We start from the raw sequence: 25,965 nt of genomic DNA, 5'->3' as shown, positions 1-25,965 counted from the left end.
GGGGCCGCGATAGTGAGAGGCCCGTGCACCGCGATGAAGAATGGCTCCCGCTTGCCACAACTAGAGAAAGCCTTCACACAGAAACGAAGACCCAACACAGCAAAAATAAATAAATTAATTAATAAACTCCTAAAAAAAAAATAATAATATACTTTATTTAACCCAGTATAACCAAAGTATGATCATTGCTACATGTAATCGATTAAGATATTTTACACTCTTGTTTTTTTTTTTTTTTTTTTGCGGTATGCGGGCCTCTCACTGTTGTGGCCTCCCCCGTTGCGGAGCACAGGCTCCGGACACGCAGGCTCCGGACGCGCAGGCTCAGCGGCCATGGCTCACGGGCCCAGCCGCTCCGCGGCATATGGGATCCTCCCAGACCGGGGCACGAACCCGTATCCCCTGCATCGGCAGGCGGACTCTCAACCACTTGCGCCACCAGGGAGGCCCTACACTCTTGTTTTTGTACTGAGTCTTTGAAGTCCTGTGTATTTGACACAGCACATCTCACTTTGGGTTGGCCATATGTCCCATGCTCAATGACCACATGTGGCTGGTGACAGTCACACTGGACAGTGCAAGTCTGTCCTCACCCCCATGCCCATATTTCCCTTGTTCGTGACACTTATCTTATGTGTTTGAGATGATCTAACTAGGCTTTGATCCTCTTGAGGGCAAGGTCTGCATCATTCGTCTTGGTACCCTGTGGCTACTCCAGCCAGCCACAGAAAAGGAGCTCAGTAGGTTCTTGGCACTGAGCGAATCACCTGTCCCTGGGCCTTGAGCAAGCCTGGTGTGTGGAGATCATGCTGAGGAGGCGACCAGGGCTTTGTGTCCCCCAGAGACGCCGAGGCAGCCAACCATCAAGGCGAGAGGCTTGCTGGGGCCCAGTAGGTCCTTGGTCTGAAGAGGACGTCTCCACTCCAGGCTAAGCCTGATGTTTCTCCTGAAAAACATACTTCCAAAAGTCCAAGTGCAAGGACCATGGAAGGGCTGACACTTAGAAAGACACTGGTCATTTACAACTCAACTTGGGTTTTGTTTGTTAGTTTTTCAGAGAGAGGTTTAATGCTGTGTGCATTCACACACCAAAGTTGTTTTCACAAACGTAGAAAGTCTAACTGTGTATTTCCTCGAGCTCCATCCCAAGAGCATGGGCTGTTTCAGATGTGGATGGAAGTAGGCAGCACCACCAGATTCCAGAGGCGTCTGCGGGGCGTCGGTTTAATGAATTGTCCCTCTTAAACTTGCCATTGTTGTAGGGCACCCAGTCCAGAATCAGCCGCCAGCCGGTGGCCCACACCAGTCCCACGGCGCCCATGGCGCCCCACACGCCCACCGTGGGAATCCAGTTTCTGGCCGGCTCGCGGTGGCGATGGCCCAGGAACCTGCTCCGCATCACTGCTGTGCTAACTTCTCAGCTGCGGTTTTATAAGATTCTGTCTTGAGACTGGCGTGTGACAGTGTGGGGAGCGTGGAGAGAACAGGTGCAGGGAATTGGATGCTTGAAAGAACTGGAGAAAGTGAGTCACAGACTCAGAAGGAATGGGGGGAGGGTCGGGGAGGGGACTGCTTAATCCAGACCTCGCCCCCCCTCAGTACATAGCCCACATTCAGCCCTGTTTCCTTCTTGCCTCCCCTCCTCCCTCCTTCCCTCCTTCTTCCAGAGCAGGTGGCACAAGTAGGAACCCAGTAAGAATGTATTGAATGAAATGGGACTGAACTTCCTGGACGCCATCTTTCCTTCCCTCCCTTATTATACACCTACCGTATTCATCTCCTACGGCTGCCGTTAACAGAGGACCACACACTGGGCGGCTTAAACCACGAAAATGTATCGTTTCCCATTTCTGGAAGCTGCGGGTCTGAGATCAAGGTGTTGGCAGGGTTGGTTCCTTCTGAGAGCCCGAGGAAGAATCTGTTCCATGCCCCTTATCTAGCTTCTGGCAGGTTGCTGCTGTTCTTTGGCTTTCCTTGCTCGTAGAAGCATCACCCCAGTCTCTGCCTTTGTTTTCATATGACGTTCTCCCTGTGTGTGTGTGTGCCTGTGTCCAAATCTCTCTGTTTTATAGGGACTCCAAATGGAGTGGATCAGGACCCGCCTGCTCTAGTAGGAGTTCATCTTAACTAATTACATCTATAGTGACCCTCTTTCCAAATAAGGTCACCTTCTGAGGTACCGGGGCTAGGATTTCAGCATATGGATTGGGCAGGGGAGGGGTGGCGCAGTGCAACCAGTGACACCTGCTGTGTGTATAGCGCTGTGCTAGATGCTGGGGCACTTAAGACAAGGAAGTCCTTGCCCTCTATTAGTTCATACTCTAGTGGGCAACTCAGGCCAGTAAACTGACCATCACAAAACAAAGTTCTATTTGAGTTTTGTACTCGATGCTGGAGGAGCGTAGATGGACCAGGAAGTTAGACGAGGCGTGTGCATGTGGGAGGGTGTGCACCGTATGTGCTCCTGTGTTCGCGTAGCCTTTGTCACCCCGATTGAGCAAAGACACAGGAGAGGGGACACACAGAGGACCATCGGGTCCTGCCCTCCCCCACATAAGCACCAGCTAAGGGGAGAGGACGTCCTGACTATCAGGGGACTGGAGCACCGTCCCTCCTGGGCGGGCACCCCATCCATGCCCCTCTGGTGAGGACCGGCAGCCCAGGGATGCGTGAAAACCGGTTTGATGGTAGCTCCTGACTTCTAGAAAAGTCTGCAGCTCCAGTGTCTCCAGCTGATAGTCTGCTGTTCAGTATCTACATGACCATGCCAGAGGACACTGCCAGGTTGGCCCTGCTCCAGCCTTGGCAGGTGCAGAGCTGCTCTGGAAGGAAGCTGGAACATGCCCCAGGGGTGGGACGCCCAGGCAGACTCCGCTGCTGCCTAAAATGGCCTGTTGCAATGTTTCCTCCCCTTTGTCTTCTGTCAGGGGTTGAAAGCCACAAATGGCCAGCATACAGTTCTGGCAGTCATTTGGACTCTTGGAGAAACCGCTCTGCCTGTGACAGTTCCATCTCCAGCCTGTGCCCTACAGGATGTCCACAGATACGTCCACAGCTGTAACGGCGTCTCGCCAATGCAGGGCTTGGCTATGGAGAGCTCGGCCAGCTCACTGCTTGCTTGGATCCAGGCCTCACATCCTGTCCCAGTATTTGGGGAAAAGTTCTGAGAGAAAGGGGCATGTCTGAGGCCCTCCCTAGCCGTGGTTAAGAGCACGGGCCTTAGAACCAGCTGGAACCCCAGAGCCACCGCCTGCCAGCTGTGACTTGGGGAAGCTTCTTACCTTCTCTGTGCCTCAGGTTTTTCACCTGTAAAATGAGGATAATACATACTAGCATCTACCTCATAGGGTTCTTGTGAGGATTAAGTTTGAATCCACAGAATGAGGCCGACATAGGTGTTCACTGTTTGCTGTTATTGTTATTCAGGGACAAAAGCCAGAAAGGAGGAAGTGATCCTGGGGACACATGAGCAAGTTGAAGTTCAAATCACTTGGAAGGCAGGGCTCCATGTAACTGGCTCATCTTCTACCTGTTAAAAGGGAACTCCATCTTCTAGAGCAGAAGGTCTCTGTTTTGGCTGCACTTCAGAATCAAAAAAGGAAATTTTAAAACATCCACACATTCAACCCACTAAATCAGAATTTCTGGGGTGTCGGTACTTTTTTAAAAGCTCCCAGTTGACTCCAGTGTGCAACCCAGTTTAAGAACCACTCGCTCTGGCTTTTTCCTACTCAAAGACAGGTCCGGGGACCACCAGCCTTGGCATCACTTAGGAGCTTGTTAGAAATGCCTTGGCTCCCACCCCAGCCTGCTGAATGAAAACCTGCATTTTAACAGGGTCCCAGGTGGTCTGCAGCAGTGTTAACTGGAGAGGGCTCCTGAGAGGACAGTCCGCTCCCTGGGGGCTTCTAGAAGAAGCAGCTGTCCATGTATTAGATGCCCAAGGACAGGTGGTTCAGAGTCTGCATGGATTTCAGAGACAGAGGCCCAGAAGAGGTCCCTACCTTTCGTGGAGCCTGGCACGCTGTTGCTTTCTGGAAACTTAGAAAACAGATGCTATGTTTGTGCTGCACGGGGTGCTTGTCAGGGGCAGGGGGCTTCAGTCCCATGGTGGGCTAGATGGATGGGCAGCCTCTCGGGTCCTCGGGATGCACTGAATGTTCATAACTGGCTCAACTTGGAGGAAGAAAATGTGACTTTGAATGGGGACCCTGGAAGCGAAGACCACTGTGATGCCTTTAAAAGGCCTCGTCCTTTCTGGGTGCCGAGTTCCTGGGGTGAAGGGGATTTGCTGGGTGAGCAGCTGAGCTGGGCTGCCTTGGGTGGCCGCAGTCTGAGTTTGTTCTCCTTGCGGTTTGGGCTGTTCCTGACCTCACTTTGTCAGGAAACAGGAAGGAAGCACCCAAGGTAGACCCTCTATGCTCCCCCACCCCACTTCAGCCTTTACCTCCAAATGACATTTTTAGATGTCACCCTCTCCCGTCCCCCCACCCCAGTCCCATCCCCCCACTGCCTCTAAATGCCAGGCACAGCGGATCTCAAGCAGTGAAGTTTAACGGGAAGAGAATGGAATTCAGAGCCTGAAGTCCTAAGTTTAAATTTCTCTCTTTCTGCTTACTAGCAGTGTGATCTTGGTCAAGTGTCTCAGAGTGGAAAGTAATTTATTTAATTTTAGCTGAAGAGGCCACACAGTATAGCAGTTAAAACTGGGGTTCTTGGAATCAGACTTCCTGGGTTCAAATCCATACTTGCTGGCAGAGTAACCTTGGGTCATTTCCCTAATCTCTGGGCACCTCAGTTTCTTTATCTGTAAAATGGGGAGAACAGCAGTCCCTACCTCTTTGGCTTGTTATGAAGATTTAATGAGTTGATTTGTGTCAAGTGCCCAGAACAGTAGCTGGAGACACAGAGTCAAGTATGTTAGTAAATGTTCTTTTTTTACCTTTACATTTGCATATTTAAAACTTTCCACTGTTCTTTTCAAAAAATTTGTAATCATAGTTTGGGTCCTAGTAACTGACTTTTAAGAGAAGCTTCTCTTGCCCAGTGACGTTTATAGTTCCTCACATTCAAACAACCTGTTGTTACTTTTCAAATGCAGCAGTCCCCATTTTACAGGTGGGGAAACTGAGGCACAGAGAGGCCTATTGGCTTTTTTTTTTTTTTTTTTTTTTTTTTTGCGGTATGCGGGCCTCTCACGGCCGTGGCCTCTCCTGTTGCAGAGCACAGGCTCCGGACACACAGGCTCAGCGGCCATGGCTCACAGGCCCAGCCGCTCTGCGGCATGTGGGATCTTCCCAGACCGGGGCACAAACCCATGTCCCCTGCATCGGCAGGCGGACTCTCAACCACTGCACCACCAGGGAAGCCCCGGCCTATTGGCTTTTAAAGTAACACGTGTAGGGTCATCCGATCCAGTCAAGGAGTTGCAGAGCCACAATTCAGCCTGTTGTTCTTGGGACCAGGCCACCTCTGCCAGTTCAGCTGGCGTAGAGATTCGTTGACTACATGGGTGACCCGAACGCGTTTGATGCTCAATTCATTGGTCCTTAAAGTAGTGATGGAACCCCCTCCTCCCCGTGAGAACTTGTGAATAGTCTGGCTCCCGCCTGCCTTTGGTAGGCGGTGACCACGGCGCTCCAGGCTCACCTGGGTGAAGGATGCTGCTTGGTCCTGGGGCCCCTTCTATCCCAGCGGGCAGGATGCGGTGAAGGCGAGCAAGGCTGATGGGGCACCCTGTGCCGGCCACTTCTCTCCTGGCTTCTCAGTGTCTCCCAGAAACTCACTCACCCCTCATGAGTCAGACAGAGCATCTTTAAACCAGGAACAAGATTGCTCAGGCCAGAGACGGTACCTGAAATAGGCAAGTTACAGGAAGTGCTTCTGAGGGTTTAAAAGTTGGCAGATTGCTTCTTTGAGTTCTTCCCTGCCTAGGCACAGTGACCATCTGTAATTGTCTCCTCCATTCATTCTTGTCAGGCGTGGCCTGTTTGCGTTCATCCCCCCGGGTCTGTGTGATGAGCCCAGTGGAGACACTGTTTGGCAGCCTGTTGCCATCCTCTTGCCAGAACCCTGACCAAGAATTAGTGTTCAAACAGGAATCAGGATGATTCCAGGTCTCTTTCCTCATTAGCAGGAAGCACAGAGCCAGTGAAAGCAAACAGGCAGCTTGGTAAGGCCAGGGTAGGGGCTGCCCATTTGGGGAAGGGTTGGCCACACTGATTGGTAGATCCACTGGGCTTCTGTTGTGTCAGTTGGTTCCACAGCCTGGCACAGACCATGGCAGTAGTTGGCAGAGGGAATTATAGGCAAGGGTTAACTCATCCCCAAACCCCTTGATCGCTAAGAGTAAAGAAGTAGATAGACTCACACTAGGCCCTTGGTTTTTGCAGATGGAACATTCTGGGTTTGACTTTTCTAGAGCAACCTGGAAGTCCATTAACAAGGGACACTTGTAATCTTTGTGTTCAAGGGACACTTGAACAAATTTGAATCAGAGGAAGCCAGTCCCTCAGCTCCCAAGTGAGCCCCGCCATCCCCTCAGCACAGCAGCCTTGTAATTCTGTAATCATCATCCCCAAAGAAGCTTCATTCTAGGACTGGTGGAACCACTTGAAAATTTCATCTCATTTGGTAGGGAAATTGCACGCTAGCATGACATTTAGAAATGAGGAGGATGTCTTGGGACCTATCCCTCAAACGTATTTTGTCACCACATAGACTGGCTCACAAATGGTACCCCCGCTTTCTCCCACGTGCTACACTGGGTCTCTCTCATTCATAGGACGGTTAATCTCAATTTAGCCTCTGGGCCTTGGCTGTCAGTAGGTTTTCCTTCATTTTACAGGATAGATGAGCTGGTGCCTGAAAATAAATGTGACTTTTGAAAGGAATTAGCAGATACTACGGGAGTTCAGAGGCGGCTGATACCCAGTTATTCATGGTTGTGAGGGAAAGGGGTTGAATGGGAAATAGAAATCCACATGTAATCTCCAGACCTCATGTTTATCAATAGCTTTCTCCTCCACCATGCCTTTAACCTTCTTGGGCTGATTCATGGCTCTCTTCAGAACCGAGATCCTGAGTGATCAGTACAAAAGAAACAATTTACCAACCCCTTTCTTTTTTTTTTTTTTTTGCGATTCGCGGTCCTCTCACTGTTGTGGCCTCTCCCGTTGCGGAGCACAGGCTCCGGATGCACAGGCTCAGCGGCCATGGCTCACAGGCCCAGCCACTCCGCGGCATGTGGGATCCTCCCAGACCGGGGCATGAACCCGCGTCCCCTGCATCGGCAGGCGGAGTCTCAACCACTGTGCCACCAGGGAAGCCCACCAACCCCTTTCTTAATGAGGAGCATCTAGAGGAACTGAAATTTTTTTTTTTAATGTATTACTGTTTTTGTTATTCACTCAGAGTAAAGTGTCGTTTTTCTTGAGCAAGTGGCAAAATGAGCTTCCTCTGTGGGTTGGTTTGTTCATTGTTGTCTTATTGGAGAACAGCATATAACACAGTGATTTTCTTTTTTGCTAAAAAGAAAAAAAGTTATTGGGGTTCAGGCCTAGATCGCATTGAAATAAAAACCAGGATCCAGGAGAAGGAGGGTCAATTGCAATTGATAATTGAGTCTCCTTCCCCAGGATTTTAGGGTGTAACTCAATCCAAGGGGAAGGAATGATAAGTATCTTGTTGAGATAAAGCCTGGCCAAAAACAGCCCCTGGCAATTGCTGCCATTTGTTATCTGATGAATGCACAAGGTACAGTCTTTCTTGAGCCTAAGAACCCCTGCTTGTCTTTATTGGTTGAGGTTGCACGTTGTTCCAATTGAACTTGCGAAATAAGCAATGTCCAAACCCACTGCAAACCTTGGGAGGTGGTGGTGCTTCTGATTTCAAGCTTTGTGCAGTAGGATCCTGGGGAACCCCGCAGACCACAGCCACCAGTTTGGGGGCACCTTACTCAAGGCCTAGGGAAAGGATCCATTTGGGGAGTAAAAGCCAAGCCTGACTCAGAGGTGAAGTGTGCAGCCAGAGCTGCTACACCCACTTATGGCAACCAGAGCAGACATCTGTTCTTCCTCTCTGGTACTGTCCTTGCCCTTGCCCTTGACCCAGGGTCATTTAAAACCCAAGGCCTGTAGTCACTTGCCTCCTAAACTGTGGTAGGCAGCATGGCCCCACAAAAGATGTCCACATCCCAATCCCTGGAACCTATGGCTGTGTTACCTTACAGGGCAGAAGAGACTTTGCTGGTGTGGTTAAGTGAAGGATTTTCAGATGGGAAGATTATCCTAGATTAGCTGCGTGAGTCTAGGGTAATCACAAGTGTGGTAAGAGGATCAGAGACAGAGTGACAGATGGAGATGGGATGCCGATAGAGACAGAGGTCAGGGTGCTGTGAGGATGGGGCTCCGAGCCAAGGAATGCAAGTGGCCTCCAGAAGCTGGGAAAGGCACGAAAATGGATTCTCCCTTAGAGCCTCTGGAAAAAACTGTCAACACCTTAACTCTAGGACCTGTGACCTCCAGAACTGTAAGAGAATACATTGGTGTTGTCTTAAGCCACTGGTTTTGTGGTGATTGTTACAGCAGCAATAGGAAACTAACACAAAAGCTCCCACCTGGGCCTCCCTGGTGGCGCAGTGGTTAAGAGTCCGCCTGCCGATGCAGGGGATACGGGTTCGTGCCCCGGTCTGGGAGGATCCCATATGCCGCGGAGCGGCTGGGCCCGTGAGCCATGGCCGCTGGGCCTGCGCATCCGGAGCCTGTGCTCCGCAACGGGAGAGGCCACAACAGTGAGAGGCCCGCATACCGCAAAAAGAAAAAAAAAAAAAAAAAGCTCCCACCTACGTCCAGGGTCTGAGGGAAGCCTGGGAGATGCTGATGTCAGGAAAGCAGAATCTAGCAGCAGTAGCGTGAGTGTGAAAAGTAGCAGTAATGATGATGAAGGTGCTGCGATGCTGCCTTCTTCAGAGATTGTTTTGAGCATAAAGTGAGGTACCACGAAAATGCCCAATAAATCTAAGTTGTGAACCAGCAACCCTGATTAGCCGAGGCATTGGCGCATCATGGCTCATGGCCGTTCAGGGACAGGCCAAGAAGGTAGAGCCCAGATCCTTTCATTTGTAAGCATCTCTTTTATGACCGTACATACCACCTGAAATTCACATCAGAGCACATTTGTGTCGATGGGTTCCCATAGGTGGGAGTTACTACCACTGTGTTTAGTCAATATATTTAAAAAAAGAAAAAAGAACTGAATACATATTGGGAGTTTGTGTTGTATTTGTCACGATTTTCCTTCACAATTATATACTTCCAGTGTTCTCTAAGTACCTTCACAGGGGCTAGCTTCGCTGAAACTCACAATTCTTTGAGGGTCGGCAGGGTAGGTATCATCTCCCATGTTGTAGATGCCAAGAGAAGGAAGCTCCAAAGGCAAGCTCTTAATACACGACTGAGATGAGGCTAAACTTGAACATCTAGCCCAGAGAGGGGAGCGGATCATGCTGGTTAAGAGCAGACAGTCCTGCCAGGCACTAGCTGGGTGACCTTAGGCAAGTTACTTGACCTCTCTGTGCTTCAGTTTCCTATCCGTCAGTATAGGGATAATCATAGTACATACCTCATAGGTCTGTTGTGAGGTCTAAGTGATCATAAAGCCATAAAATGCTTAGAGTAATGCCAGGCACATAGTAGGGCGTGTGATTGTGTCTCAACGGCCGTAGCACCAGCTACACAACCATAGCCAGAGTCAGCCGACTACATATTTCAGTGCTCACACTCCATGACTGCCCACATACTACAAGCCAAAAGCATCCCAAGCCATCCCATGCTGCTTGAACATTCCAACGTGCTAAACTAAGTTGGTGCCTTAAGCTCTAGACCAGAGGTCCACAAACGTTCTCCAGACAGTCAGAATTTTAGGTCTCTGTTGCAGTGACTCAACTCTGCCCTTGTAGTCTGAATGCAGCTGTTGACAATATGTAAATGAATGGACACGGCTGGATTTGGTCCACAGGCGACCTCTGCTTTAGACAATGCTGAGAGCCAGAAATCCCAAGTTCAAGTCCCAGCCTTCCCACCATACAAGGGCGTTCTGGAGCAAGTCATGAAGACTCCCAGGACTCAGATCCTTCACCTCTAAAAATAGGAATCCCAGTGGTGATTCTTTCAAGAGAATGGTGAGCCGATGAGAGCGTTTGTAAACTGTAGAGGACTGAGCCTAATTTGGTTGTCAGTCTTTTGTTGCTGATGTACAGTTGTGGTCCAGGCCACCTGTGGTGGATGAAGCATGCACGTGCACTTGGTAGAAAATGTTGGGTGTTGGCCGACCAGCTCTCATGTCTGCAAATGCATGATGAAATCAGGAAAGGGCTATTTGATTTCAATTACATTCATCTTCTTTTGGGATATGAGAGGAGCACCAGCCTCTCAAAGCCTCCCTTTCCTGCCATGAGATATTTCTCAAGAAACAATGCTTTCATTTTAGCCCCAATTGATCTCCATTCTGGAAATTGCAAATGAGCAAAATGACCGTGATGAATGAGGGCTCAGGAGAAACACAAGGCTCAGGCTCAGTGTCTCAGGCTGGAGAAGGGAAACCTGGAGGCTTTATCGGGGGAAGATGGGTGGGAAGTGAATTGGCGAGCTGAATTACAGGACGGTTGGTGAATAAATGCACTGTGCTGAGCAATTATGCATCTCATTAAGATGCCCTTGGTTTTGGCCCCAATACTACGGGAATTGTCAGAGCAATTATGTGCAAACCTCAATTTTGAGGTTTGAAAAGCGGAGAGTGCATAATTGGCAGGAGAAGAAAAAGAAGGGAGATGGTTCGAAACAATAGGTATTAAATGGCTGTTGCAGCAAAGAAGACAGGGATGTAAAGAGGCACGTTGATCACTCCAGACTCACTGTGTGTGGTCTCAGGGTCACACTCGGGCCACGTGGACCGTGCATTTGGTGCTCTTAATAGGCCTTCAGGGAATCAAAGCAGTTTGCTCTGTAGAAAGTTTCAAGTGCACTTGGGACATGTTTATTGAATGAATGAATGAATGACTGGTGCTGGCCACATGATTGTCAAATAAGTGAATGAAGGGAAGGAATGAATGAACAAATTTATAAACCAATACTTCATATAAAATGAAATGATAATAGTACCTACCATTGTATGACTGGTGGGAGAATTAAATGGGAGAATGCATCTGAACCTGCAGGACAATGCCTGACAGTAACAGGCACTCAGTTTCAGCTGGTACTGTTATTACGTTTCCGGACAGCCATAAAAAGATGCCACAGACTGGGTGGCTTAAACAACAGACATTTATTTCTCAGTTCTGGAAGTCCAAGGTTAAGGTGCAGGCAAGGTTGATGTCTGGTGAAGTCTCTCTTCCTGCCATGCAGACAGCCGCCTACGTGCTATGTCCCCATGTGGCCTCTTCTCAGAGGGATCTCTGAGGTCTCTTCCTCTTCTTCTAAGGACACCAATCCTGTTGGATTAGGGTCCCACCCTTATGACCTCATTTAAAATTAATTATCTCCTTAAAAGCCCTGTCTCCAATTATAGTCACGCTGGGTGGGGGAAGTTAGGGCTTCAACATATGAATTTAGGGAGGGCACAGTTCTATAACACTCAGTAAAGAATCAAACCTTGCCTTTGCCTAACCTTGTCACTAAGCAGCTACACTGGAATAATCTTTTCCTGGGAAGAGAAATTGGAAATGAAATGTCCCAATGTTCTGGAAAATTGGGTGGATTTCCCACAGCGTATGTCCTTCCACATGGGGGTGTCTGTCTCGTGCTCTTCAAAGACCCCAGCAGTCATCCATTTACACCCCACTGTTAGACAAATGGGCAACTCACTCATGCTTTTTTTTCCTTAAAAAAAGCGAAATACCTGAACTCTCTCTGTAAGGCTTCTGTAAAACGCATGCTCTGGGAGAGGAAGTCGACCTCGTGAACCCACTATTCTGTGTTAGAGAGAGCACTAACTAGATCTCATTTCTTTTTCTATTTTCGTTTTCGTCTCCAAATCTGCCTGGAAGACAGTGAAAGCTCATTAATTTGAACCCTGCTCATTTAGAATATGTTACATTTCCTCCAAGTTCACCATGAAGTAGGAATCTGTGAAGCAAATTAATTGTGTGAACGTAATTAGAAAAGACGAGTGGTGTAGCGCTGGGAGGTACCTGGAGGTGATCCAGTCCTTTCCCTTGGTGGCTTTTTCTTTTCAGATGAAGGAATTGAGACCCAGCAGGCAGACCTGGCTCCTCCAAGCTCACACAGTGGGACTGTTTCCCTTCCTTTAGGACCCCAGCCTAATTCACGGAGTCTTGTTTGTTTGTGAAAGACACAGGCGCTTTACCACTATGGGTTCCTTTTACTATATGGACTTCGTGTATTAAAAGTACATTTAAAAAAAATATTCTGCATTTCAAGTTTTCCACTAATTATGACTGGCCTTCTCCCAAGTTAGCTTGAGCTATTTTGGTGAGGTTTTATAGTTATTTAATAAGAAAAGCCTTTTTAAAAACCTCATAAAACCTTCTGTACAATTCATTCTAACCAACACTCCTTCTTACAATTATGTCACTAACAACTTCTTTTTAAAAGGCCAGAACTTTTGTCTATTCATGTTAACCTTAAAAGCAGCATTCACCGAACCCCTGAGAAACAAGAAGTGTAATACTTTATAGGATTGGGGCAGAGTACATGAAATAATGCACGTGAAAGGGTTCTGTACACTTGGGAAGCATATACAGATGCTTTATGTTTTCCTTTATTGCCGCCTCTGGTCTGGGCAGCCCCCGAAAGAATGGTCGAAATACGTTTGTGGATGTAAAGGCAGAATTTCTGTGGAGATTCCCCAGGGAATGGGCTGTTTTTCCATGGGATTTAAACAAATAAATGAGACGCCTATTTATTAATTTAAATCAAACTGTAACTGCCACAAGGCCTGGAATGTTCTCACCAGCACATTGGCACGTCCTGTCCCTGGAGTCAGACCCATTAGGGCACCAGACAGCAATCAACAGATTATTTAGTGAGCCCAGGTTCAGAGTACCGGTGAGCTGGACAGAATTACAATGTGCTCCTTAGCCTTGGGACTTGAGGAATTCTCTGCACAGCCATGGTCAACAAGAGTGGAGCATTCCCAATATTTGGGGGGGCTTCTAAATCTCTCCTTCTTGGGTACTTAATGCATCTTTAACTCCATTTGGGGGATTGTGGAAGATGAAGGGTTATTCCCTTCTTCGTAAGGCCAGTTCTGTACTTGGTAGGATGATGAGGGTGAGAGTGGTGGTGATGATGCTATAGTGGCGGTGGTGGTGGTAATAGCAGCAGTAGTAGTTGTTGTTAACATTTCTGTACACTCACTCTGTGTGCCAGGCACTGTTCCGGTGCTTTGCACACATTATTTGAATCATCACAACCCTGTAATGTAGGAACTCGGTTTGACAGATGATGATGGCAAGGCCCAGAGAGGTTAAGAACTTGCCTTAGGTCACACAGCTGGCAGGTGACAGCAATGAGAAGTTAACCCTGGCCATCTCGTGCCCTTTCACTGCCTCCTGGCGTAGTGCCCTGTCTCCACCTGCCAAGGCTCTTAATGAGTCCCAGGACACACGCTGCTCCCATACGGTGACTCAGAGGCCCGGGAGCAGAGTGTGTCAGGGCCCCGACATTAAGCCTGAGGTCAGGAGACAGGGGACAGCAGTTCTCTTGCTTAATCCCAAATGTCCAAATGTCCTATTTCTCCTGTTTTTCCTTTAGGGGGCCTTATCTTCAGTGACAGGCGCCGACAGGTGGCCCCTCAACTCACGGAGCCCACTGACCACACGAGCCTAGACTGTCTCTTTAGGGTTCAGTTTTTTGCATTCAAGAAAAGACAAAGGGCAAAAGATTTCTGTTTTCAGCTGCCAGGGTCACAGCGTGGGCCTCTCAAAGCTTGCTGAATTTGGAAGCATTTCTGGCTTCCTTCTCAGAAAGCAGTAATTTGACTTTGGGCCACCGGTGCTCAGTGAAATGAGTTTGTTATCAAGGGTAATGTGGTGTTGAGTTCCTCTGATGGAAGAGGATCAGCACCAGCTATGACGAGTAGCACCGTTTCAGTTGAGCTGGCTTCTCCCTCCCTCTTCAGTCTCATCTTGGGCCCCTCTTTCCCTTCCCATCATTACAGGACCTGGTTCAGTTCCTCTGTTGTACTTGCTTTTTCCTGCCACCGGGCCTTTGCACATGCTGTTCCCACTGCCTAGAAAGCTTTCTCCTCTCCTCACCTCTACTTGGTTAACTCCTGCTCAGCCCTAGGACCTGTTACATGTTCCCCTAGCTCCTTTACTTCTCCTTTTAAGCCCTTTACCTATTGTAATTATTTTATTTTATTTTTGTTACTTAAGTGCTGTCTTCCCCATTGGAGGCTAAGGTCCATGCTGGCTGCCTCTGGGCCTGCTTTATGGCTAATGTAGTTCCTGAAACATGGTGGCCACTGGGTAGATGGGGTGAGAATGGGGTGCCCCAGGCTTCAAAAGAGCTGGGTCTTCTCTGGTCAGTCTATACAGTAACTCCTTTTCCATCCATCCAAGATCCCAGGTCTAGAATGGCCAATAGAAAAGTGGTTAAGATGAGAACTCTAGACTCAGGCTGTCTGGGTTTGTATCCCAGCCTTGCCTCTTACTAGCTATATTTTTCTAATGCTGTGTAACAAATTACCACAAAGTTAGCATTTTACAGCAACACACATTTATTATCCCAGTTTCCATGGTACAGGAGTCTGGGCAGGCTCAGCTGGATGCTCTGCTCGGGGTCTCACCAGGCTGCAATCCAGGTGTTGGCCAGGGCTACAATCCATGTGAGGGTCAGGTCCCCTTCCAAGCTCTCGTGGTTTTGGGCAGAATTCATTTTCTTTTAGCTGTAGAAATCACAGCAGCTTTGTTTTTCTAGGCCAGCAGGAGAGTCTCTCTGAGTTTAGAGAAAGTCTAAGCCCTCTTTAGAATGCTCAAAGAGGATGGGGCCTGATAAGGTCAGGCCCATCCAGCATCACTTCCTTTTAGATGAACACACAGTCAACTGATTAAGGACCTTAACATCTGCAAAATCCCTTTGCCTTATAATGTAACATAATCATGGAAGTGATATCGTATTCCCAGGTCCTTTCTGTGCTCAAGGGGAGAGGATTATACAGGGCATCTATATCAGGGGGCCAGAAATCACAGGGACCATCTTAGAACTCTGACTGTTAATCTAGCTGTGTGGCCTTGAGTAGGTTGCTTAACCTCTCTGTGCCACTGTTGCATCATCTATAAAGTAGGAATAATAGTAGCACCCATTTCATAGGGCTTGTTATGAAGATTAAATGAGTTAATTTATGTTAAACGCTTAAAACGATTCCTGGCAGGTGGTGAGTATTCAGTAAATGTTATCTGTTACAACCATAAAGATGACGATAATCCTCAACCAAGCCAGTGGGATCCAAGGTTAAAAATCCAACCCACCAACTGGCTGGAAAATGAAACCTGAGAAGCCAGGCCGAAGCGGAAAGAAGAGACTGGAGACTGTCAATGAGCTTGGTAAATAGGCCATGCTAAAAGGAAAGCTGACAGCTTCCATGCCACGGGGCGAACATGGGTGAAGCAGATGGAAAGCTATATCAAATTACTAAAGCAAATTGGATATAAGTGGGTGCACGTGCCCCCCATTTTAGTTCCTTTCATTAAAGCATCTCTTCTCAAGACAAAGAGTAATGCTATCTCTCCAGAAAGCTTAAAACCCCTTACATCAGGAATTAAAAAAAAAATTTTTTTTTTTAAGTCTTTATTGAATTTGTTACAATATTGCTTCTGTTTTGGGTTTTTTTTTTGTTTGTTTTTTGTTTTTTTTGGCCGTGAGGCATGTGGGATCTTAGCTCCCTGACCAGGGATCGAACACGCACCCCCTGCATTGGAAGGTGAAGTCTTAACCCCTGGACCACCAGGGAAGTCCCTACATCAGGAATTTAATCAAGGCTGACACCCCGAAGGTGAATAGATGAACATAACTGGCTATTTGGGCAACTTTTGTAAGCAGCTGCACCCCCAAATTTAGGTTTGACCTAAAGGAAGGCTTTCTCCTGAAACAGGATCCCAGTTGGTTCAGTTTAAAAATAAGGGTCCCTCGTCACCCTGGTGAGACCTACCACCACGTGAACTGGTATTGTGAGATGGGGCTGGAGGGAGGCTGCTGTGGAAACCTGCTCTGTGATGCGTGCGTTTTGCTGGGGAGTGTTCAGAATTGATTTGTTGCTCCGTCTGGGATGCTGTTAACCAAATGTGGGCGGACGCAGCGAGGTGAGTCCATGAAGCAAGGTCACGGTGGCATATTTATGCATAGCGGCGGGCAGGGAGAGGAAGATGACGCAACATCTGTCTTTGGAAGGAAGTCACTTCATTGAAATCACTCTCAGTTGGATCACCCAGGGCAAGTCATTCACTCTCTTTAGATCGTGTACTTTACATCTGATAATTCAACTCAAGTACCATTGACGGTGGTGGTGGGCATCTCCGGCACTCTGCCCAGACCCCCTCGCATCCCCTTATGGTTTCCGGGCACCCATCCTGCAGCTTCTACGTGCTTTCTTTCTTTCTTTCTTTCTTTTTAAAATTTATTTATTTATTTATTTATGGCTGTGTTGGGTCTTCGTTGCTGCGCGTGGACTTTATCTAGTTGTGTCGAGTGGGGGCTCCTCTTCGTTGCGGTGAGCGGGCTTCTCACTGCGGTGGCTTCTCTTGTTGCGGAGCATGGGCTGTAGGCCCACTGGCTTCAGTAGTTGTGGCTCACGGGCTCTAGAGCTCAGGCTCAGTAGTTGTGGCTTGTGCGCTTACTTGCTCCACGGCATGTGGGATCTTCCCAGACCAGGGCTCGAACCCATGTCCCCTGCATTGGCAGGCGGATTCTTAACCACTGCGCCACCAGGGAAGTCCCTACGTGCTTTGTTTCTAATGGCTGCACCTGCGACTTGCTTCTGAGGCTGCATTTGGGCTCCTGGAGTTGCTTCTTCCTAGGCACAGAGACAGGGAAGAATCCAGGATTTACCTCTTCCTGGGCAGCCCTTAGCCCGGCTCCATCATCCCAAGGTGGGACAAACTCAGAAGAAGAGTGAAGTTATGCTCCTGAGCTCCCCGTGGGATCCAGTTTAAGACTGGCATTAAGCCTGAAATTACATCCTTGCTGGGCTTCTTCACTCCCCTCTCCTACTCCCAGGACCGGCAACGTAATTTGCAGGGCTCCTTGTTAAAATATTATTAAAAATCAAGATCTCAGGATGGCGACAGCAGAACGTTACACCCAGCATGAGACCCTCGTGTGACTTCACAGGTAACACACCTGCGTAGCTGGCCCTGCCTGTTCCTTCCACTTTCCTGGGAGCATCCCTCATTAAGTCACTTGCACATGAATTCTTGTCTCGTGCTCTGCTCTGGATGGATTCTAAGATGAATACGGCACCAAGCCTTCCCTTGAGGAGCCGGGGGAAGACAGATGAAGGCACAGATCATTATATCACACATCAGACCATGAGGCAAAGCCCGATCCTGGAGGTACCCACAGTGAGCAATGTGGAGTGGAAAATGCTGTCTGTGAGTTCATGAGGGCTCCTGGGTCCAGGCCAGGATTCTTTCATCTGCCCTGGAAACATGCTGTGTGCTCCAAATGCTGGACAGATGGAATTGGGGTTGACGGTGTGAGAGAGGGGATAGGAGATGACTTCAGAAAGGAGGCACAGCGTGAGCGGCGGTGTAGAAGTGGGACCTCTGTTTATTGAGCAGGGGCCTACTGTGTCTGTGTGCTCAGTTGCAGAAGGTTTGAATTTAAAATGACCCAATCCCTGCCCCCAAGTTGCTCCTGAGAAATGCTTACAATCAGCTCAAGTTGAATTCTGTGCAAGGGAAGTGCTAAGCTGAAGTGGGCGAGAGGAAGTACTAGATATGAGAAGGAGTCTGGTCTTCCAAAAAATTACCATCAGGCATTATGAGTCCTAGAGATTCACATCAAAGAAAATATTCCCTAACTGTGAAATCTCAGAAATTGACAAGCTGTTGGGATTCCTTTTTGGGGGAGATGAGGGGAAGCCTCTGGAAACTACTCCATGTAATTGGTTGCCTAGTCCACTCAGTTTGGTTCCCTAAGTCTAACTCATCAGTTTGCTCAGATGAAAGTGTTAAATCCTCTTCCGAGTTTGTTGAACTCTTATTTGAAATGATTCCAGGTCCCTGAGTTGCCCTTCAGCTGCACCCCAACCTGGGCTGCTGTTGGTGCTCTGCAGACAGCACCCACTCTTTCCTGCTCCTCTCCAGGGAGCCCACAAACACCCTACCAGTTTCCCAGAACACTGAAGCAATTGTTGAAATGAAGGAGTCTCTGCCACTGAAGCCGGGAAATGCAGGCACTGGCTGTGGTCCTCCCAGGGAGGGCGGGAGGGGGAGGTGGGGTTGAAATGCCCGTGGTTCTGTGGGGCCCTGGGAAACTCTTTTCTTTATCATCGACTTTGTCAGACTGAGGCCATCCCTCATTTTTCACAGCATGCCTACGGGCAGGGCGGATGATAGCTCTTCCACTGGGAATAAGGGCATAAATGCCATAAAAGCCACGGGGCTTTGCCAGGAAGCGGAGGTGGGGACTTCTGCTGCTTTATGTTGTGCTGTCTTTCTAATACTTGAAATATTTAGCTGCTCCGATGTGAGCACCCAGTGATCACGGCTCATGATTCTTCCTTGGCAAATGTCCCATTTGGGGCAGTAATTCACAATTTCTTCACTGCCTTCCATTAAGCCATTAAAGGAAGGCACAGATTATTCTTATGGCTATGTATGATCAGGTGGTTTTTAATTACTTAGTGGTGTTGGGAGAGGGAGAGAACGGTGAGGGGAAGAGCCTGACGGTTTCCTCTCTTCCTCTGCTGTCTTAATTTGGATTTATTTTTTTTCCCCGAGGCTTCAAAAGCATCCTTGAACGTGGCTGTGCACAGTGGGGCCCCTGCCAGCCTCAGGCCACATCTTAGGGTCCTGTTTCCCAGGAGGTTTCTTCTAGCCCTTCTGACACTCCAGCTTCTCCTGTCACCTGACTGTTGCCTCTGCCTGTAGCATCCTCCACAGTGTCAGATCCACTTACCGTGGCTTCCTCAGGAAAGCTTTCTCTGGTGCCCCCAACTAGCTTAGGTCCCCCCATCATAGGCTCTCACTATGCCCTTTGCTTTTCTTTTATAGCACTGCATTCATTCAGCAAATCTTTATTGAATACCTACTATGTGGCAGGCTCTGTTCTAGGCATTAGTGACAGATCAGTGAACAAAAAACAGACCCAAACCCCTGTCCTCTTGGAGCCTGTATATTCTAAATTCATTGAGGTTGTGATGATGAATAATTATTCGGCAGTTAGTTTATTGACGTGTCTTCCCCACTAGCCTGGAAGCTCCATGAGGACCGAGCCATATCTGCCTTGACCAGAGTTTCATCCTGCCAAGGGCCATGTAGACATGCAGTAGGGTCTCAGGGAACGCAAGGCGGCTTGTGATCTGATGGCTGCCCTTTGATCATCTCGGCTCCCCAAGGTGGTGGTGTCTTCCCTTGGAATCCAGACATCATCATGTGGAATTAGCGTCTCAGGAGTGGATTACAGCCCATGAGAGGGAATGTAAGGGAAGAGGAGTCAGCTCAGTCGTGGGTCTTCAGAACCCCGGGGGTCTCCTCTCTCCGTCCTCTGTGATGCACCCCACAAATCTTGCACCGTTTTGAAATCTCTATTTAGCTTCTGTGTAGTTGTACAACTTCTTGGGGGTCACTGAATTTTATGGCAGATCTGTATTTGCTGGCTGATCGTGACGGACCCTTTACTTGCCCCAAGGCCACCTCATTCAGGTGTCACGAGACCCCTCGTGTTTTGGAGTTGGTTGGGCAATGTCTATTTCAGCACCTTTGGTTTGAACCCACGCCCGGCTGCTTCCTTCTGATCTGTCTTCACTTCAGGTATTAACCTCCTAAAAGCCCACCTGGAAGCTCCCACCAAGATGTGTTTGCTCCATTTATCTCCTGGGGCGGTGTATGTGACCACGTGTTCGTTATGCAGTCATTCCTAACGTAAGGGAAGGGGCAGGGCCAGGACTGGACAGAGGCAAGCAAGGCTCCTGGGTTGCAAAAGGTCAGGCAGCGTTGACTGTCAGGGCTGGGCAAGTGCAGGGCAAGTGCAGGTGCACAGGTCTGGCCCTGGGAGGGAGAGTAGGAGGGTATGTGGGTGTGAATGAAGGCATGAATGCCCTTCTCTCTGGTGCAGCAGTGGAAGTGAAATCCTGCCTGGTCTCTATAGCTAACTCCACCCCCTTGTAGATTTCACTGATCACAAAAGCCTTTCATTAGGTGATCCTGACGCCAGATGTGAGCCCAGGGTAACACATTGAGGGGCCTTACCACAGCCTTTCCTGATCCCCCCACCACGTCTGTGCTTTGTATGTTGCAAAAGCCTGTGAAAGACAGTGTAAACAAGGGAGGGGGCCAGAATCTCCACCTTTTCAGGAATAAAAAGTACATATTTCCTCTTAAATGATCATTTACAGGCCCCTTCCATCATCGCAAATGCTACCTGGTCACCTGGCGGCACGTGTCCAAGGCTTCTAATCTTTTAATACATGCCTAGACTCTTAAAGGGACTGTAATTGCCAGTTGTCTTACAAGCAATCATCTCATCACAGGGTGGTTTGGGAGGAGAGTTCAGGAGGCAAACAACGGCACGAACACCTGGCAAATCCAATTCAGCTGGATAATGTCTTTGAACCAGACAAAAAGTGACTGCGTTGGCAGCTCCGCGTTTCCAGACATCTGGTGGGTTGGCATAGCCACAGGAAACGTCTATGGCCACATCTGCTGTCACAGACCTTATCTGAGTGTTACGAATCCCATTTCTCGCTTCTCGTCGGGGAAGAGTTCATCCGTGCGGCTCTCATCTGAAGAAGTGAAGTAGGGAGCCCAGTGGTTGCAGATGTGGGGTCATGGCTCAGTAATCACTAGTGGAGAAGCAACTGCTGCTGGTCAAATCTTCTGTGTTCAACAGATCCCAGGCTAACACGTGACACAGCCTGGGCGAGCATCATTCCATTTGGCCCCGTGGTGGTTTTCATTCCAGGCAGGATGGGCTGGACCAAGTATGATTTAATAACTAATAATAATATAGCTAATACTGACTGTGGGTTATGTGCTAAGAGCTTTACATGAAGTTCTCTTATGGATTGTAACCGTGATCACCCCCATTTTACAGATGTAGTCACTGAGGTCGAGGGAGCTTGGTGACTGATCTCGGGTTGTACAAGAGAGCATTGGTGGAGTCGGTATCCAAATCCAGGTCGTCGGCCATCCTATATCCTCATTTTTGTGTTGTTCAGTGTTCTCAGTGTTGACTTCTCCACCCAATCCTGCCACCTTCTTCTTTAACCAGACTGAGTTTCTCTCTGGCTCAAATAAACATCACGGGCCACCCCTTCCTTTCCAGAGGACTGTGGATGCCTGGAGAGTGGAGACCAAACCAGAGAAACACCCTGGGTCTTAGCCCTTTGCACAATTCTGTACGTTTGTTCTCTGTGTTCTCTCTGCCAGCTTGAGGTGCTCCTCTAAAAGTCCTTGGCCCTTTGGGCATGCTCCAGTATTCTCCATCTCTGTGGCACCTTTTATGACCAATTCAGGTAAAGAGGCAAGAAGGAGCACCCTTGTTCCTTCTCTAACACTTGTTTTGTGTGTGTGTGTGCCATTTATTTAATTAGTGGCATTGTATAAGAATCTGAACCTGAATCTTGTCTGCCACTTACCAGCTCTGTGACCTTGGGCAAGTTACTTAACCTCTCTGTGCTTCAGTTTCTTCATCTGTAGAATGATGGTGATATTAGCAGTAGGTGTGGAGTGAAGGTGAACTGGATTTGAACTACCATACTCCCTAATGGAGGTGGGAGGGGAAAGGGTGATCAGCACCCAATGGCTGCTCAAATTACCAGCACCTACCACTCTGGGGACACTCTTGGGGTGGGGGGGCGGTTGGAATTGGGTGGAGCATGGTGTGAAGTTGGGTTTGGGGTGACATAGAAAACCAGCTGACACATCTGCCAGGAATCCCCTTCTATTGGCCTGGCCAGTTTGCAGAGAAAGAGCTGTGGGAATGTGTCTCTAGTTCCTCTTCCTGTGTTGCTATGATGGAAATCTCCACTGAATATGTGAGGGAAGAGTTTCTTTATCTGCACAGGTCCAGGTCCTGCAATTCCTTTTGTTCCCTGTAACATTATTTTCTTTAGTTTTCAGCTTTTTTCCTCCCTTCTTTCTAAAACCAGAAAGGTATCAGCAGTCTTCAAAGAGTGGTGGCTTTGAGCTTAGCAGATCTCAAATATCAACGGCAGGCACAGATCCAAAGAGCTGTGTACATGCCTTTTCTCCTGGCACTCGAGCTGAGCATGTCTTTTCTAGAAATGTCAGTCTGGGGGTGGAAAGCTTGAAAATGTCAGTGTAAAGTGCATTTCCTGGTCTTATTACTCTGGATGCACCTTGGCTTAGTGACTTTCAGGGACCGGGGTTCTCAGAGCTACATCTGGCTTCCCATGACCTTTGTAGGAATTTTATGCCATCCTGGGGTCACTGGGACATGTGGCAGTAACTTCTGACTTTTGCACTTTGAGATACAGGTTTGGAGTCCCATATCCTATACCGCCATTTTTGGTATCAGTTGACACGGTTTGGACTATAGTAGGATATATTTGTGTATTACAGTTTGAAAATTAATATGACAAAATATTTTAAAGCAGCTGGTCACAGCACAGAGGTTGAATATTCATAACGTTATTCATAAAGGCTTTAAACTGGACACAATGCAAATGCCTACAATCATGTGAATGGATATATAAAATGTGGTATATCCGTGCAATGGAGTACTACTCAGCAATTAAAAAGGAGCAAGTACTGATATATGCAATAACAAGGATGAATCTCAACAACATTATGCCAAGTGAAGGAAGCTGGACTCAAAAGACTACAGACTGTCTAATTCCATTGATACGAAATTCTAGAAAAAGCAAAGCTATGGTGATAGCAGATCAGTTGTTGCTTGGGGCTGGGGTGGGTCAATGATTGATTGCAAGGGGCAGGAGGGAACTTTCTGGAGGTGATGGGAGGATTTTAAAATTTGGATTTGGTTGTCCTTGCAGTTTTTAATGTAATTTACATTCACTGAAACATCAATCTGTACACTTCAAATGGGTAAAATTTATTGTTTGTAAGTTACAGCTCAATAAATTGGTAAAAATGATTTTTAAATGGCAAAAAATATAATTGGAATGAACAGCATGATCTAAAAATTGGGCAGAGGACACGCAAAGGCATTTCAGGAGAGAATACAAATGTCAATGAAAAGATGAAGGTGTCCAACCTCACTACTAATTTTTTTAAAAGGGGAAATTAAACAATGAATCTGGACACAGACCTTATGCCTTTCACAAAAATTAACTCAAAATGGATCACAGGCCTAAATGTTAAATGCAAAACTATAGAAGATAACTCCTAGAAGTTAACATTGGAGAAAATCTAGGTGAACTTGGGTTTGGTGATGATAACCTTTTAGATACAATACCGAAAGCACAGTCCATGAAAGAAACAATTGATAGGTTGGACCTCATTAAAATTTAAAATTTCTGCTCTTCAAAAGACACTGTTAAGAGAATGAAAAGACAAGCCACAGACTGGGAGAAAATATTTGTAAAACACATATCTGATAAAGAACTAGTTTTCAAAATATGCAGAAAACTCTTAAGATGCAACGGTAAGAATACAACTCAATAAGCATGTGAAAAGATGCTCAACATCCTATCATTAGGGAATTGCAGATTAAAACAATAAAGAGATAGGCCAGCACACTTGTTAGCCTGTCTAAGATCAGTAACCACTGACACCATCAAATGCTGGTGAGGATGTGGAGCAACAGGAACTCTGATTCCTCTCATTCATTACTGGTGGGAATGCAAAATGGTACAGCTTCTTCGGAAGTTTCTTACAGAGCTAAACATAATCCTACCATATGATCCAGCCGTTGTGCTTCTAGTTATTTATCCAGATACGCTGAAAACTTACGTCCATACAAAAACCTGCACATTGATGTTTATAGCAGCCTTATTCATAATGGCCAAGAGTTGGAAGCAACCAATGTGTCTTTCAGCAGGTGCATGGATAAACAAAGTGTGGTACAGACAGACAATGGAATATGATTTAGCACTAATAAGAAACGAGCTATCAAGCCATGGAAACACATGGAGGAAACTTCAATGCATATTACTAAGGCTGCATACTGTATGAGTCCACCAACTATATGACCTTCTGGAAAAGGCAAAACTATGGAGACAGTGGTAAGAAAGGCTGCCAGGGGTTGCGGGGAGGGAGGGATGAGTAGGCAGAGCACAGGGATTTTCCGGGCAGGGAAATGATTCTGTGTGATATTGTGATGGTAGATACATGTCACTACACAGAGGGTGAGCCCTACTGTAAACTAGACATCGGTTAATAATAACGTATCAATATTAGCTCAATTGTAGCAAATGTACCACACCCGTGAAAGATGTAAATTGTAGGAGAAGCTGGGAGTGAGGAGTGAGGGGATAAATGAGACCTCTCTGTACTTCTTGCTCCATTTTTTCTGCAAACCTAAAACTTCTCAACACTCCCCCCCCGCCCCCCCCGCCCCCGCAAGTCTATTAATTTAATTAAAAAACAAAACAGTGGGCTGACCTTACTCACCTTCACACTGGCAAAAATGAAAAGGTGGATAGATGCTCCTCGGTGCTGGCCAGGGCATTCAGCCTCTGGAGGGCATGTTAGCAATGGGTAACAAAATGAAAAGTATGTAATGCCTTGAGCTGGCTTATTCCACTTCTCGGAGTTTGTCTTAAAGCAGTGGTTCTCAGCTGCCTAATGTCTGGACACATTTTTGGTTGTCACAGGGAGTTGCCACTGGCATCTAACAGGTAGAGGCACCGAACAGGTGATGCTGCTAAACATCCTACCCTGCGCAGGTCAGACCCCCGCCACAGAGGGTTATCTAGTCCACATATCATTAGCGCTGCTGCTGAGAAGCTCAATTGGGAAAGTGGGCAGGGATATAGATACTCATCTCAGTGGTTCACAGTAGTGAAAAATTAGAAATACCCAAAACATCATTCAGCAGAGATTAGTTAAATAAAAGACGATGTATTCATACTGTGGAATCCTGTGCAGCCTTTAGAACGGCAGTGCGGAGCTACGATTTTAATATGAAAAAATGTTCATGAGGCATTGTAAATGAGAAAAGATTACAGAGCAACACGCAGAGAATAATTCTGTCATTGTGAAGACAGAGTGTCTGTGCATATCTTAAAACATCTGGGAAGATACCTACCAAAATCTCAAGCCTGTGTCTGGGTGGTTGGAATATAGGTGATTTTGACCCTCCAAAATTATTTTTGATATTTAGAATTTTTTTTACAGTGAACAGTTATTTTTTAATTAAAACAATAAAGCAAAAGTACATTTTTTTTGAAATTAAAAAATTATGCAACTGGAAATATAGTCAAGTTGGCTGAAGTTTTAAGATTTATTTTCAACTATGACTTACATTTGAAAGTATTTTAAGGAATGAACTCCCATACCGATTAAGAGCCTACTACATGCCAGGTTTCAATACATCTCATTTACTTCTCAAAAGATCCTGTTGAGTTGTTGTTCCTCAGCTCTGTTGTAGGCAGCAATGGGGTTATGCCCTGTGGTTTCCAAATCCTTTTCCTGCTCGACCACAATAGGGCCTCTGCCACAGTGCATGGTAATGTGCTGATGTTGGATTATCAGTAATATGTTAGATTTTCTTCTTTATGTTTTTAAAAATCCCTAACACATGTAGGGGATTTCCATTTTGAGAATTCAGAGAACATTCCTAGAATTTCTCTTCACAC

General features: G+C 47.3%; 2 protein-coding genes across 5 annotated transcripts in view; one reads left to right on the top strand and one right to left on the bottom strand.

The window, feature by feature from the left end:
* Window positions 1-25,965, top strand: part of CHST11 (carbohydrate sulfotransferase 11) — a 285,840-nt gene that overhangs the window by 143,551 nt on the left and 116,324 nt on the right. The gene's annotated exons all lie outside the window — the stretch shown is intronic.
* Window positions 1,118-1,399, bottom strand: LOC132499006 (cytochrome b-c1 complex subunit 10-like). Its single transcript, XM_060113312.1, has one exon. It carries the CDS (start codon window positions 1,397-1,399, stop codon window positions 1,118-1,120), a length of 282 nt encoding a protein of 93 aa, XP_059969295.1.

This window comes from Mesoplodon densirostris, chromosome 11 (genome assembly GCF_025265405.1).
Source record: "Mesoplodon densirostris isolate mMesDen1 chromosome 11, mMesDen1 primary haplotype, whole genome shotgun sequence".
Lineage (NCBI taxonomy): Eukaryota > Metazoa > Chordata > Mammalia > Artiodactyla > Ziphiidae > Mesoplodon > Mesoplodon densirostris.
The sequence above is the reverse complement of the archived record's forward strand: the minus strand, read 5'-3'. Positions and strand labels throughout refer to the sequence as shown.

Bases quoted from the DNA above. Each gene is read 5' to 3' on its own strand.
- LOC132499006 (XM_060113312.1), bottom strand. From the start codon at position 1,399: ATGCGGAGCAGGTTCCTGGGCCATCGCCACCGCGAGCCGGCCAGAAAC.